At 35.9% G+C, this 13,373-nt stretch overlaps 1 protein-coding gene across 1 annotated transcript; it reads left to right on the top strand.

Moving 5' to 3' along the window:
- Positions 1-7,298: 7,298 nt before the first annotated feature.
- Positions 7,299-8,170, top strand: LOC140496736 (small ribosomal subunit protein eS1-like). The gene has a single exon (XM_072596863.1). The coding sequence runs from the start codon at positions 7,319-7,321 to the stop codon at positions 8,111-8,113; it is 795 nt and encodes a 264-aa protein (XP_072452964.1). The 5' UTR covers positions 7,299-7,318; the 3' UTR covers positions 8,114-8,170.
- The last annotated feature ends 5,203 nt before the right edge of the window (positions 8,171-13,373 follow it).

The following is a 13,373-nucleotide window of genomic DNA, read 5'->3' as shown; positions in this document are numbered from 1 at the left end:
GTAGACTATATAATCAATCAATAAATTAACATTTATTAAGCACCACAGTGCCAGGCACTATGCTATAAAAAGAATTGCCCTAGTTGCTTCAGTGAATCATCTACACAGGCTAAATCCATGATGCCAGAACTTCCCTACATAGTTAAGCACTTCATACAGAATACATCAAAATTACTTCTTGATGCTGCAAATGTCCATTCCTCTTTTTCTTCTATCAGCTCTAATAAAGTTTTTTGCTATCACATTTTGGTTCTCATTGTTCTGACACTCTCACATTTCAGACCTAGATCCGCCAAGACAAACGAAATCTCTGAAAAAGTAAGATAGTCATTATCAGTCATTATTGCATATCAGTCATTATTTGGTTGTTTCAGTCAGGTCTGGCTCTTCAAGATTCAAGGGACAATTGAGATGTGTTGGTGGGTGCAGAACTGCACAAAAGAATGGTTAAGATAGATTTTATCAAAGAGATATAAGCAAGGTCAGAAAATGAAAAAGAAATGGATAATCTAAGAATTCCATTGGCATCTATACATGTCAATATTCTTTTTTTAAAAAGTCTCCTAGGAGATGGGTAGTATGCCTATGGAGAATTTATAGGAGTACATTCACAAGAATTGCATAGAATGAGATGAAGAGAATGAGTTGCACCCTTATAAAGAGTATCCATGTTGATTAGACTAAAGTGTCAGAGTCAATTTTTCCCCCCACCATTAGATTTTAAGATTCCTGAGGGCAGCATCTAGGTCATGTCTATCTCTAGCAACTAGTACAGTTTTGCACATAGTAGATGCTTAATAGTGACCAAATTCAATTGAAATGACGAGGTTTATCAAATTAGACTGAGAATTGTCATACTATAGGGGTAGTCACATAAGACAGGGGATACACTGATCCAAAGATAAAAGGTGTGTCCAGAAATGTTTTCATGTGTCTTTAGAATCTAAGCTTGCTTACCACTCACATGAGAATAGCTTTAAGCATGCAGGAAAGGAGGGAATGTGAAGTTTCCGAGGTGACAAAGCTGTCAGAAAGGTAATGGATTCTGACCCTAGGTAATTTTGCCTTTGAAGCAATGCTTTATTAAAATACTGTTTTTAAATTGTCATGTAATAATATGGTGCACCATTTTCACACAAATAAATTTATTTAAGCCCCAGAAGAAATATTTGATGCCTTAAAATTGCATACTGATTTTTCTTTCTATTTGACTTTATGGTAATTTGCTGGGATTGGAGTAACTCAGAAAGAATAGAGACTCATTATATATTCAGTAGTTTTGGAATTTAATAGCTTGAAGCAATTCAAGGAAGACAAATGACTTGTTCTATGAGTTTCTTGAGAAATATATAGCATTATTATTTTATGATACTTTTGTGAGTAGAGAAATAGTCTTTTTGTATGTTAAATAAAGACAAATATATTTTAATTTTGTTTATTAAAATTATATTCATATTATTCATGTTTTATCAAAGTCAATAATATTTATTCTCAAAAAGAAATATGTATTTTGAATTATTTTCTGTCTCTGCTACTGTTTCCATTGCCACTTTAGAAAACTACGTTACATAAATGACTTGTATGATCTCTGAATTAGAAGGAATCTAGGAGATCAACCTATTCAATGCAACTATGCCCTTTACAGCCTGACCCTCAATGACACTGAGTGGTTAGAGATACTTGGAACTTGAAATCGTATATAAGATAATAAAGGCATTTGGAATGCGTGTGTCTTTCTGTTTGTTTTTGTTTTGTTTTGTTTTATTCATTTCTTTTTACAATTTTTTTTTTATTTCTGTTGAAAGTTAGCCTGGTTCAAATGGTACTAATGAGACCAAGATCAAAAATTTAATGTTCCTGGGACCAGTTTTTAACTTTCCTATCCCATGACCACAGAGCAGCATCTTGAAGGAAAATTTTAGCTCAATTCCTTTGACCTTCCCTCAAAGTCACCTCAATAGTTATAAACCATTCAAGAATCTCTCTCACCTTATTTTACATTCCCTTTCCCTTTCTTTTATCCTCATTTTCCCTTTTTCTAGCACTTTTCCTCCCCCTTCATAGTTCCCATTTTGTATGACCAGGAACAAATAAAGAGAAGTGCAGTTATTTAACTTTTATGGGTCTCATTTTCCTTGTCTATAAACTAAATAGCATTAGACAACTTCAGGATTGCTTTGTTTTGCATGTCTTTTGCTATTTTCTTGAATCTGAATTATTAAAACTGGTTTTTCTTCAAGATTAACTTTAAATCAGCAGACATTTATGAAGTTCCTCTTTTGTGTATAACATTTTTCTGGGCTAGGATTAAATATTGGACATAATTCAACTTTTTTGAGATTTCCTGTATTGTTTTGATTTTGAAAGTACACACTGCCCATGTTATACCACCATTCTAATCCAATTCCATTCATTTTGAGTGTTCCTCCATTTTAGGTCTTTTCTTTACTATTTTGCTATTTATTTGAATTATTTCCATAGCTCAAGATTTTCAGCTTCAACAAATTTAACTCTCAGTTGACAATTTTGTGTCTTTCACCTCTCCACATAAATTTACTTTCTTCTTTCTTCAGTGGTACAGATTGCATTTAAAAAGCATATTTTGGACTTTGAGAAAATGTTATTTGACCTTATAAGGATCTAACACTGATTTTCCTATTTCTACCTATGCTTTTATTTCAACTGCAGTCTCTTTATCACTTGGATAAGTATCTGAATATTTTATACAACATGAAGAGACTTCAAAATCCCACTGTCAAATAATTATCTAATTGATGAAATACTACCATTTGTACATAAAAGGTACATTTGATAGCTTTTATATATAAAATGCCAGATAATCAATTTCAGTCTCAGAAGGAAATAAAATTATAACTCAATATAAAATCACTTCTAGTTGTATCATTATTATTATTGTGAATTTTCTTGAGTCTGGAAATTGCTTGAATGGCTGTTAGATATTATCTTCCAAAGATTTCACTGTTTAGCCAATATCAGATGATTGAAACTGGAATCATGAAAACTTGAGTTCAAATCTAGCATTTAATACCTACTTAGCTGTATGACTTTGTTAAAATCATTTAACCTCAATTTTCTCATCTGTAAAATGGGAAACACAACTCTCATGGTTGTTTTAAGGATTAAATTACATTTTGCAAATAATGTTTGTAAAAGAACTTTGCAAACCTTAAAGTATTACATAAGTGCTAACTGTTAATATTTTTGAAGAATATAACACCTCAAAAATAAGTACTATTGTATAACAAGCCCAGTGTTAAGTAACAAATAAGATTTTAAAAATTCAATAAAAAGAGCAGAGCCAAGATGGAAGGGTAGAAAGATGCACATACTGTAGCTCTTCCTCCACAACCCCAAAAATACCTGTAGAGAATGATTCTCCACAAATTCTGGAGCAGCAGAAGCCACAGAATCATGGAGTGGAGAGGGTTTCTAGCCCAGGGTGACCTGGAAGGCCAACAGGAAATGTCTGTTACATCAGACATGGAGCAGAACCCAACTCAGCCTTGGCCACATGGCACTGGGAGAAGCAGGACTGGAGCAGGCCTTAGAGGCAGAATCCCCAGGCCCCTCAACCCACAAGCACCAAATAAATCTATGAAAATCACTGAGAGAGTTTTTTTACCTAGGTGACAAGGGAGCAGGGTCCTTGCCTAGTCCAGGCCCCAGGGGGAAACAGTGGCAGCAGCAGCAGTGGGGCAAAAGAGTTCCAAAAAGCCAATGACGAGAAGATGCTTTAAAAAGAAGAATTAGCCAAATGGAAAAAGAGGTTCAAAAGCTCACTGAAGTAAATAGTTCTTTAAAAATTAGAATGGAACAATTGGAAGCTAATGACTCTGTGAGAAACCAAGAAATTACAAAACAAAACCAAAAGAATAAAAAAATGGAAGATAATGTAAAATACCTCATGGGAAAAACAACTGACCTGGAAAATAGATTCAGGAGAGACAATTTAAAAATTATGGGACAACCTGAAAGCCATGATCAAAAAAAGAGCCTAGACATCACCTTTCATGAAATTTTCAAGGAAAACTGCCCTGAGATTCTAGAACCAGAGGGTAAAATAAATATTCAAAGAATTCACTGATAACCTCCTGAAAGAGATCCAAGAAGAGAAAATCCCAGGAACATTGTAGCCAAATTCCAGAGTTCCCAAGTCAAGAAGAAAATATTGCAAGCAGCTAGAAAGAAACAATTTGAATATTGTGGGAATACAATCAGGATAACACAAGATCTAGCAGCTTCTACATTAAGGGATCAAAGGGCATGAAATAAGATATTCCAGAAGTCAAAGGAACTAGGATTAAAATAAAGAATCTCATAACCAGCAAAACTGAGCATAATATTTCAGGGGAAAAAATGGTTATTCAATGAAATAGACAACTTTCAAGCATTCTTGATGAAAAGACTAGAGCTGAAAAGAAAACTTGACTTTCAAACACAAGAATCAAGAAAAGTATGAAAAGGTAAACAGGAAAGAGAAATCACAAGGGACTTGCTGAAGTGGACACATTTACATTCCTACATGGAAAGATAATATTTGTAACTCTTGAAATTTTTCTCAGTATCTCGGTAGTTGTAGGAATTACACATACATGCATATACACATACATATATATGCATATATATGCATATATATGTATACATATATACACATATATATGCATATATATGTATACATATATACATAAAGAAAGAGAGAGACGGAAAGCACAGGGTGAACTGAATAGGAAAGGATCATATCTAAAAGAAATTAATAAAATTAAGGGGCTAGAGAGGAATATATTAGGAGGAGAAAGGGAGAAATGGAATGTGGAAATTATCTTTATAAAAGATGCAAGAAATAGCTTTTTCAATGGAGAAGAAAAGGGGAGAGGTGAGAGGGAAAAAGTGAAGCTTACTCTCATCACATTTGGCTCAAGGAAGGAATAACATGCACACTCAGTTTGGTATGAAAACCTATCTTACACTACAGGAAAGTAGGGGAGAAGGGGATAAGCAGGGTGGGGAAGATGATAGAAAGGAGGGCAAATGGGAGAAGAGAACAATTAGAAGTAAACACTCTTGGGGAGGGACAAGGTCAAAAGAGAGAATAAAAGAAACAGGGGGCAGGATAGGATGGAGGGAAATATAGTTAGTCTTACACAACTTGCCTATTATAGAAGTCATTTGCAAAACTACACATATATAGCTTCCAATGAATTGCTTGCCTTCTCATTGGGAATGGGTGGGGAGGGGCGAAGGAAGAGAAGTTGGAGCTCAAAGTTTTAAGAACAAATGTTGAGAATTGTTTTTGCATACAACTGGGAAATAAGAAATAAAAGTAATGGGGTGTAGAAATTTATCTTGCCCTACAGGACAAGAGAGAAGATGAGGATATGGGAAGGGAGGGGTGTTATAAGGTAGGGCAGATTGGTGGAAGGGGTAATCAGAATGCAAGGCGTTTTGGGGTGGGAAAGGAGATAGATGGGGAGAAAATTTGGAACTCAAAATTTCGTGAAAATGAATGTTGAAAACTTAAAATAAATAAAATTTTAAAAAATTTAAAAATTCAATAGGAAAAGCAACCTAAAACTGACAGTCTCATGGGGAACTATAACAAATATACAAATAACTGTAACATAAAGTAATATGTGACAAGTTCATCAGAAAATTGCAAGGCAAGTGTTGTGTGAGGTCAAAAGTAAGAAAGCTCATTATTGCCAGGGAAATCTTCCTGGAAGAAATGACATTTGCCTTGGTTTGGCCTCAAAGCAGGGGGTAAGAAGTTAATAAATACAGAGGTGGACTAAAAGGAAGTGAAATCCAAGCATAGGGAATTGGAGAACAGTGACACAGAAGGGAAAAAGATCATGATGTGATACGGGTCATGGTGAGTAATCCACACACTCTATAATGTGTGGAGAAAAGTATTATGAGATAAAGCTGGGAAGATGAGATTTTACTCAGTAAGTAACAGGGAGATATTGAAAACTTTTGAGCAAACTATTACAACAATTTATATTTATTTCATTAAAGTGTTTCTCAATTACATGTAAAAAAAATTTGACATTCATTTTTTTAAAATTTTCCCTCGCTTCTGCCCCCCCACTGAAAAAGCAAGAAAATTGATATTGATTATATATGCGAAGCCATGCAAAACATATTTCCATATTAGCCATGTTGCAAAAGAAAATTCAAACACAAAAAGAAGAAGAGGAAAAGGAGGAGAAGGAGGAGGAGAAAGAAAAAATTTTAAGTATACTTCAATCAGCACTGAGAGCTCATCAGTTGTCTCTCTGGAGGTGAATTGTATTTTTTATCAGACCCTTTGGAATCACTGCAAGATTTATGTATTAAAAATGGTTTATTCAGGAAACAGAGTAAAAGATGGCATGTGAGTAGAGAAAGAATAAGTTGAGAGAGCATGAAATTATTTTGAAGATAATAATGAAGGTCCATGATAAGATGGAGGCAGTAGGCATAGAGGGCACAGATTCAGGACATACTGTGAAGGTAGACTCAACAGAACTTGTTAACTACCTGGATATGAGAGAGAAAAGAGTAAAAATTAAGCTGAATGTTTTTGAACGTGGGAAAATTGGTGAATAATAATGTCAAAACTGTAGCAAAATCAGAAGAAAGATGTTACAGATAGAAAAGGTATTGTACTTCTTATTTTCCACTTTTCTCATTCTATAGCTGGGACAACTGAGATAGAGAAAAGAGGAGTTAGTTGTCTAGCATCACACAGTTAGAAAATAGTAATGCTAGGGTGTGAACACCCATCATCCAACTCTAATTCCAGTTTTCCTTCTATTTTCCTAGGCTTCAAGAGAAAGAGAATATTTGGGATTGTCAGTGGAATCCGAGGATTGAAGATGCAGAACGAGACTTTGGGAGAAATACCAGCTCTGGAAATTTAAGAATCATTTGTGTAGTCATGGAAGTGAATGCAGTTCCTGAAGGAGAAATTGTAGAGAGATGAGAAGACAAGAGAAAAGAGAAATGGAAAGAGAACAAAGGTAAGAAACTTGAGAAATCATCACCTTAAACTGTCTAGAAGAGATCAAAGAGACGACTAAGGAAAGGTTAGTGTGGCATTCAGGAAACAAAATGAGAATAAAATATCAAAATGTAGAGATGGTGAAAAGACAAAGGGAAGGAAAACCCAAAAAATGGTCATTAACTGTATCACTGATGGCCTTTGAGAGAGCAGTTTCAGCAGATCAGTGCTGATGGAAAATAGGTCATAAGGAACTAAGGTGAGGGTTGGTTATGAAAAAGTAGAAGCATCTCTTTTGGCTTTCAGAGCGGGATCATGGCGGTGGGCAAGAATAAGCACCTCACCAAAGGCGGCAAAAAAGGAGCCAAGAAGAAAGTGGTGGATCCATTTTCGAAGAAGGATTGGTATGATGTAAAAGCACCAGCTATGTTCAACATTCGCAATATTGGCAAGACACTGGTCACAAGGACTCAAGGAACAAAAATTGCCTCTGATGGTCTCAAGGGTCGAGTTTTTGAAGTGAGCCTTGCTGATCTGCAGAATGATGAGGTGGCTTTTTGTAAGTTCAAGTTAATTACTGAAGATGTTCAGGGTAAAAATTGTTTGACTAATTTCCATGGAATGGACCTTACCCGGGACAAGATGTGCTCCATGGTCAAAAAGTGGCAGAACATGATTGAAGCCCATGTAGATGTCAAAACTACTGATGGGTACTTGCTCCGCCTCTTTTGTGTTGGTTTTACCAAAAAGCGCAACAACCAGATCCGTAAGACCTCTTATGCCCAGCACCAACAGGTTCGTCAAATTCGTAAGAAAATGATGGAAATCATGACCCAAGAGGTGCAGACAAATGACTTGAAAGAAGTTGTCAATAAACTAATTCCAGACAGCATTGGAAAAGACATAGAAAAGGCTTGCCAGTCCATTTACCCTCTCCATGATGTATTTGTCCGAAAGGTCAAGATGCTCAAGAAGCCCAAATTTGAATTGGGAAAGCTCATGGAACTGCACGGTGAAGGTGGTGGCTCTGGAAAACCTTCAGGAGATGAGACGGGCACAAAAGTGGAAAGGGCTGATGGCTATGAACCACCGGTTCAAGAGTCTGTCTAAAATAAGAACTTTTAAAGATTGAAAAATAAAAATTTATCATTGTGAAAAAAAAAAAAAGTAGAAGCATCAGTGTTGGCCTTTTTTCAAGAAGTTTCATAGCAAAGGGGAAGACAAGATAGTAGTTGATTGAGGTGTAGAGTCAAAAAAACAGTGTATTCATGTAAGAAGAGCCCGGAGTGGTGCCAGAATGGATGCCTTACACTGGAGTAAGTATCATGGTGATAAGTTTATGGTTTCACAGTATAATTCCAAGTTCCATTTTGTTCTGCAGAACTAATGTGATAAAAGAAGATGCAGGATAATGGAACTCTCATACATGAGGTTGAGAAGAAAAAGAACAGAGGGCCACATTCATGAGGCCAAAACAAAACAAAAAACCAAAGGAGACAGAAAAGGTGGGTAAGGAGGGGGACAGAAATCAGAATAAAAGCATCTTGTTCTGTGAAGTTGAAACCAGGTAGGGAAGCAGATACAAAATGGAAGGAGCTGATCATTCAGTTTCTGCTCTCTGTAAAGGAAGATTCTTGGAGGATTTTGATTCCCACCTACCCCCAACTCTCCAAACAGAGGAGAGAGGAGGCTAAGGAAGAGTGTGTCCATTAAGGTTTGAGTTGGCAGCATACGAGTGAGATTAAAAATGGTGAGCTTTCCCTGGGTCAAATATTTTGTTCCATGGAGTTGAAACCAAGCAGGGCAGCAGATTCAAAATGGAGCAAAATAGGTTTCACATATAAACTTTAGGTAGCTAGTACCTCTCCATACATGTACAAATTTGTGCTGGTAAATATTTAACAACCAGTTCCCTCAGGGAAAAAATAAGTTTATGCATAAAATATTTTTTAAGTTTAATCTGCATTACTAGTATTTTCTTCATCACCTCCTTAAGCCTGGACAATCAACAAAGCAAGAAATCCCCAATTTGTAGCATTCACCATTTTTTGGGTGTAAATGCTCAAAATGAAAATTTTAAATACCAGTTCTCAGAAGTCACTATGAGCTGGCAACAACACATAATAGTTTGTGTCAATTTCTGATTTGATAGCAATAAAAATAGACATTTCGATTGGGAAAAAAAACCACTGAAAAGTAGCACAAAAGAGATAAAAATCGCCAAGGTAACCTATTTCTATGCATTTAATTTACGTATGACTGATGTGAGGACTTTATGATTAAGAACTCAAAGCCTATGTAGAGCCAACATGATATTCACAGCACCAATGGTGGCCATGAATAACCTAGTACAATTCTGAATTGTGAAATACAACAGATTCTCCATATGGAAGACAGACCCAAAACATTTATTCAGATATCAGAAAGCCAAATCCATCATACTAACAAAGTAATCTATACACAATAACAATGCAGAGGCAACAAGATCCCCAAGACTTCCCTCTGCTAGCCTTCCCACAAACCAGTTCCCTTAAACAAATTACAGACTCCCTTAAATAAATCCAAATAAGCTCTTTCACGCTAACCAGCTGCCTTTCCCAGCTCTGATTGCTCTCTAACTTCTCTCAGCTCTGCTCTAGCTCTGCTTCTTCCTGTTTCACCCTCCCTGCTCCACCTCTTCCTGTTCCATGTGACTTAGACTCATGTGACTCAGGCTTCCATGTGACTTAAGCAGGTTTTAAGATGGGAGAGGGATGGGAAATATCTTCCCATTAAGAAGCAAAATTACATTAATAATAAGCAAAAATGCATTATCAATACTCCCTGTTACTTATAACCATATGGTGAAAGTGGAATGATTTTATATTGCCTATTTGTGGCTAGGTTAATTGAAAGAGGAATTTTAGTTTCTCACCATGCTATAGAGGTGAATCATTTCACACAAGAGACTACTTTAGAAAAACATGGTTCTTCAACACTAGACCTCTGAATGGATGTGAATGGAGTTCTTAGATGAAAGACCTCAGAGTTTGGAATTCCACCTACATCTTGGAAGAGACTATTGGAAGAAAAACTTTAAATAGATATAATTAGAGGGAAAGCTTTTCTGCTTGGAGATGCTAGTTATAGGAAAAAGTTGAATGCTTAGAAGAAAATTAGCAAAGAGTACAAAGGAAAAGGTTACATTTTTCCCTTTTTTGCATTTCTATCTGCTGTCTGAGAGAAGGAAACACTTCAGAGTCAACCCAAAAGAACGAATTTAGAAGAACTGTAGATCTCACATTTGAGAGAAGATTTTTTGCTGATAGAGCAATATTTCTCAGAGCCCAGCTAAGGAAACAGATCAGGAAAGACTTTACTGATTCCAGGCTTAGGATCTCTGTTTTACTAAAACTGTTTAACATTGGAAGTCAAGAATAGGAGAAGCCTGAGTGAAGCAACTGGCACAGAAATTACTCCACCCATCAGGAGAATGGAAAGTCCCAGAAGATGAGCTGGCAATCTACTACTGACTTGTGGTACAGACCATCCCTGAGGAAAACCAAAGACATCAAGTCCCATAGTACAGAGATGGGTACAGGTGTCCTCTACTCACATACCTGTGTGCTATAGTACTGTAAGTAGGTACCCTGATCCATATTCTGCACTAGTGACAGTGTGTGTGTGTGTGTGTGTGTGTGTGTCTGTGTCTGTGTCTGTGTGTGTGTGCATGTGTCTAGGTTTTACAGGTAGAATTTTACCTTGTGATAGAAGGTAGCTAGATGGTACAGTGGATAGAGTACCAGGCCTAGAGTCAGGAAGTCCTGAATTCAAGTCCATCCTTGGACAGGTACTATCTTTATTGTGCTGGACAAGTAATTTAACTGGATGCCTCATTTTCTTCAACTGCAAAATGAGGGTAATAATAGTACTTACCACTCTGGGTTGTTGTGAGGACCAAATGAGATGAGATTTGTAAAGCACTTAAGATAAAGCCTGGCATATCATAAATGCATAATAAATTCTTGTTTTCTTCCTTATGATTATTCTTGCTGTGCCTTTTATTAAGTAAATGTTATTAAGTATAATGGTGTCGTCTTGGTTTATTTATTAAATGGGAAACAGGGTAGTGGCTTTAGAGTAGGGTGGTTTACATTAGAAGTGTAGTTCCACCATATTGTGTTTATCACTAGAACCCTAAGAGTCAATGGTAGCAGCATATTCAAATCCCACAGGGTACTCCCACCATACCAGCATGAGGTCAGCTTCAGTGAAAAAACCAACAAAGAGAGAGCACATGGATACACACAGAAGTTGAGTCATGTAACTGAGTGAATATTAGTATCAATTCTGTCTAGTCAAGCAATCAGAGTCACTGCAGCATGTAGAGTCATCCGGAGTCTACAGTCCAAACGCTCATCCACTTTTGCAAAGGATTTCTATCAACACTTGTGCTAGGCATATTCAGTTGCCTGCTTCCTTCACAAATAGCATGGATGACTGATTATAACCAGTATACCAATGGAGATTTATTTTAAATAAGTGCACTTATTCATTTCTTATTCATTTCTCTTGCAGCTAAGGAATCTTGGGAAAGAGTAGCAAGGGTGGAGATTGAGAGCTCTTGAAATTTTACCACTGGTGTTTCTTCTGCTAGTATTACCAGACTTGGCTAATTAAATTGTTTTACTTTGAATATTGGATAGATTCCAGATGATTGTTCTTGACACTTTCATTTTTGCACCACCTGCATTTCTGAATATATCCTTCACCTCTTCACTCCCCCAGAGAGTCATTGGTTTTAACAAAGTCTAAAATAGAACAAAAAAAAGGAGTTTAGTAACCATTGACTAAAATATTCCATATCCATAGTCTTTCCGCCCATCTCTACTCCAGAGGAAAAGATACATTTTCTCAACTCTTCTCTAAAAACAAACTTGGCCATTATAATTATGAAGAGATTTAGGGATTTTATTAAAATTTGATTTGTTCTTTTTATTTATAACTTTATAGTCATCTAATATATTATTTTCAAAGTTATTTTTATTTATTATGATCAGAGATCATAGAGGTAGATCTAACAGGAATCTCAGAGATGATCAGGTCTTAAACTCTCATTTTACAGATGAGCCACTGAGGGACATTGGGTATGACCCAAGGTCATATAGGTAGTGAGATTCCAAACAGTATAAGGGGTTTTAATTTTAAAATTTTTATTTTATTTTTCAATTAACATTTATTTTCCCTCTCCCATTCACCACATGGAGAAAAGGAGAAAATCAAAACTTACAACTAATATTAACTGTTAAGCTAGACGAAATTCTATATTGGCTATATACAAAAATATAATTCTCATTGTAAAATTTAGTCCATCATGTCTCAGCTGAGGCAACAATAGCATGCTTTGTTATTAGTTGGTCACTGCATTGATCAGAGGTCCAGCATATCTCCCACTGTGCCGTGTTTTTAAAAATCCTCTCATGTTCCTCTTCATTTATGTATTTTCTTATGATGCAGAACATATTCATGTAAACATGAATTCATCTAAACATGGCATGTTTAGAAATCAGTGTTTAGAAATCAATGACGTAGACTTTGTTTGAAGTTCTTTCCTGCCACAAAAAAAGTGCTGCAACAAATGTTGTGTTGTCTATGGGACCTTTTTGACTATCTTTGACATACCTGTGATATATACTTAAAAGAAAACACTCTGAGTGAAAACATTTTAACACAATCTCAAATTACTTTCTATAATGGCTCTACCAATTCACATGCACACATACACACACACATATACACACACACTCACAGAATAAAAGTTTTTTTTTTTATTTTTGCCTGTTATCTGGGGTAAGGTTAAACCCTGAAGTTATGTTGACTTGCATTTCATTTATGAATAGTTGTTTGGATCACTCGTTTGTTTTTAGTAGCTTGTGTAATACAGACTAGAGGTTGAAACAGAAAAGGAATACTCTAGGAATATTTGAGAAGGAAGGGAAAACTAACAACTAGTGGAATCACGGGAAACTGTATGGAGAAAGTAGTGCTGAGATTTGAACAATCATAAGAATTCTAAAAGACAAAAGAGGTCATAGGATCATAAAATGAGAAGAAATGTGAACATAAGAGACCATCTTCCAAATTTCTCATTTTACAGATGAGGAAACTGAGGACTATAAAGGGAAAGTGGCTTGCTCGAGGTCATATAGGTAATAAATGGAGCCAGAATTTGAAGTCAGGTCCTGAGACTCCAGTGTTCTTTCCATGAGGGAATGCATATTAGGCAAATGAACAGAGGTTGATGATAGAATGTTGAGTATGGAAAACAGCTAGTTTTTCCATTTCTTTTTTATATTGATAAATTTTGTTCTGTTAAGGCAAATATTCCACC

This window comes from Notamacropus eugenii, chromosome 3 (assembly GCF_028372415.1).
Source record: "Notamacropus eugenii isolate mMacEug1 chromosome 3, mMacEug1.pri_v2, whole genome shotgun sequence".
Lineage (NCBI taxonomy): Eukaryota > Metazoa > Chordata > Mammalia > Diprotodontia > Macropodidae > Notamacropus > Notamacropus eugenii.
This window is presented reverse-complemented; position numbering and strand designations above follow the sequence as displayed.

Coding starts and splice junctions, on each gene's coding strand:
- LOC140496736 (XM_072596863.1), top strand. CDS start 7,319: ATGGCGGTGGGCAAGAATAAGCACCTCACCAAAGGCGGCAAAAAAGGA.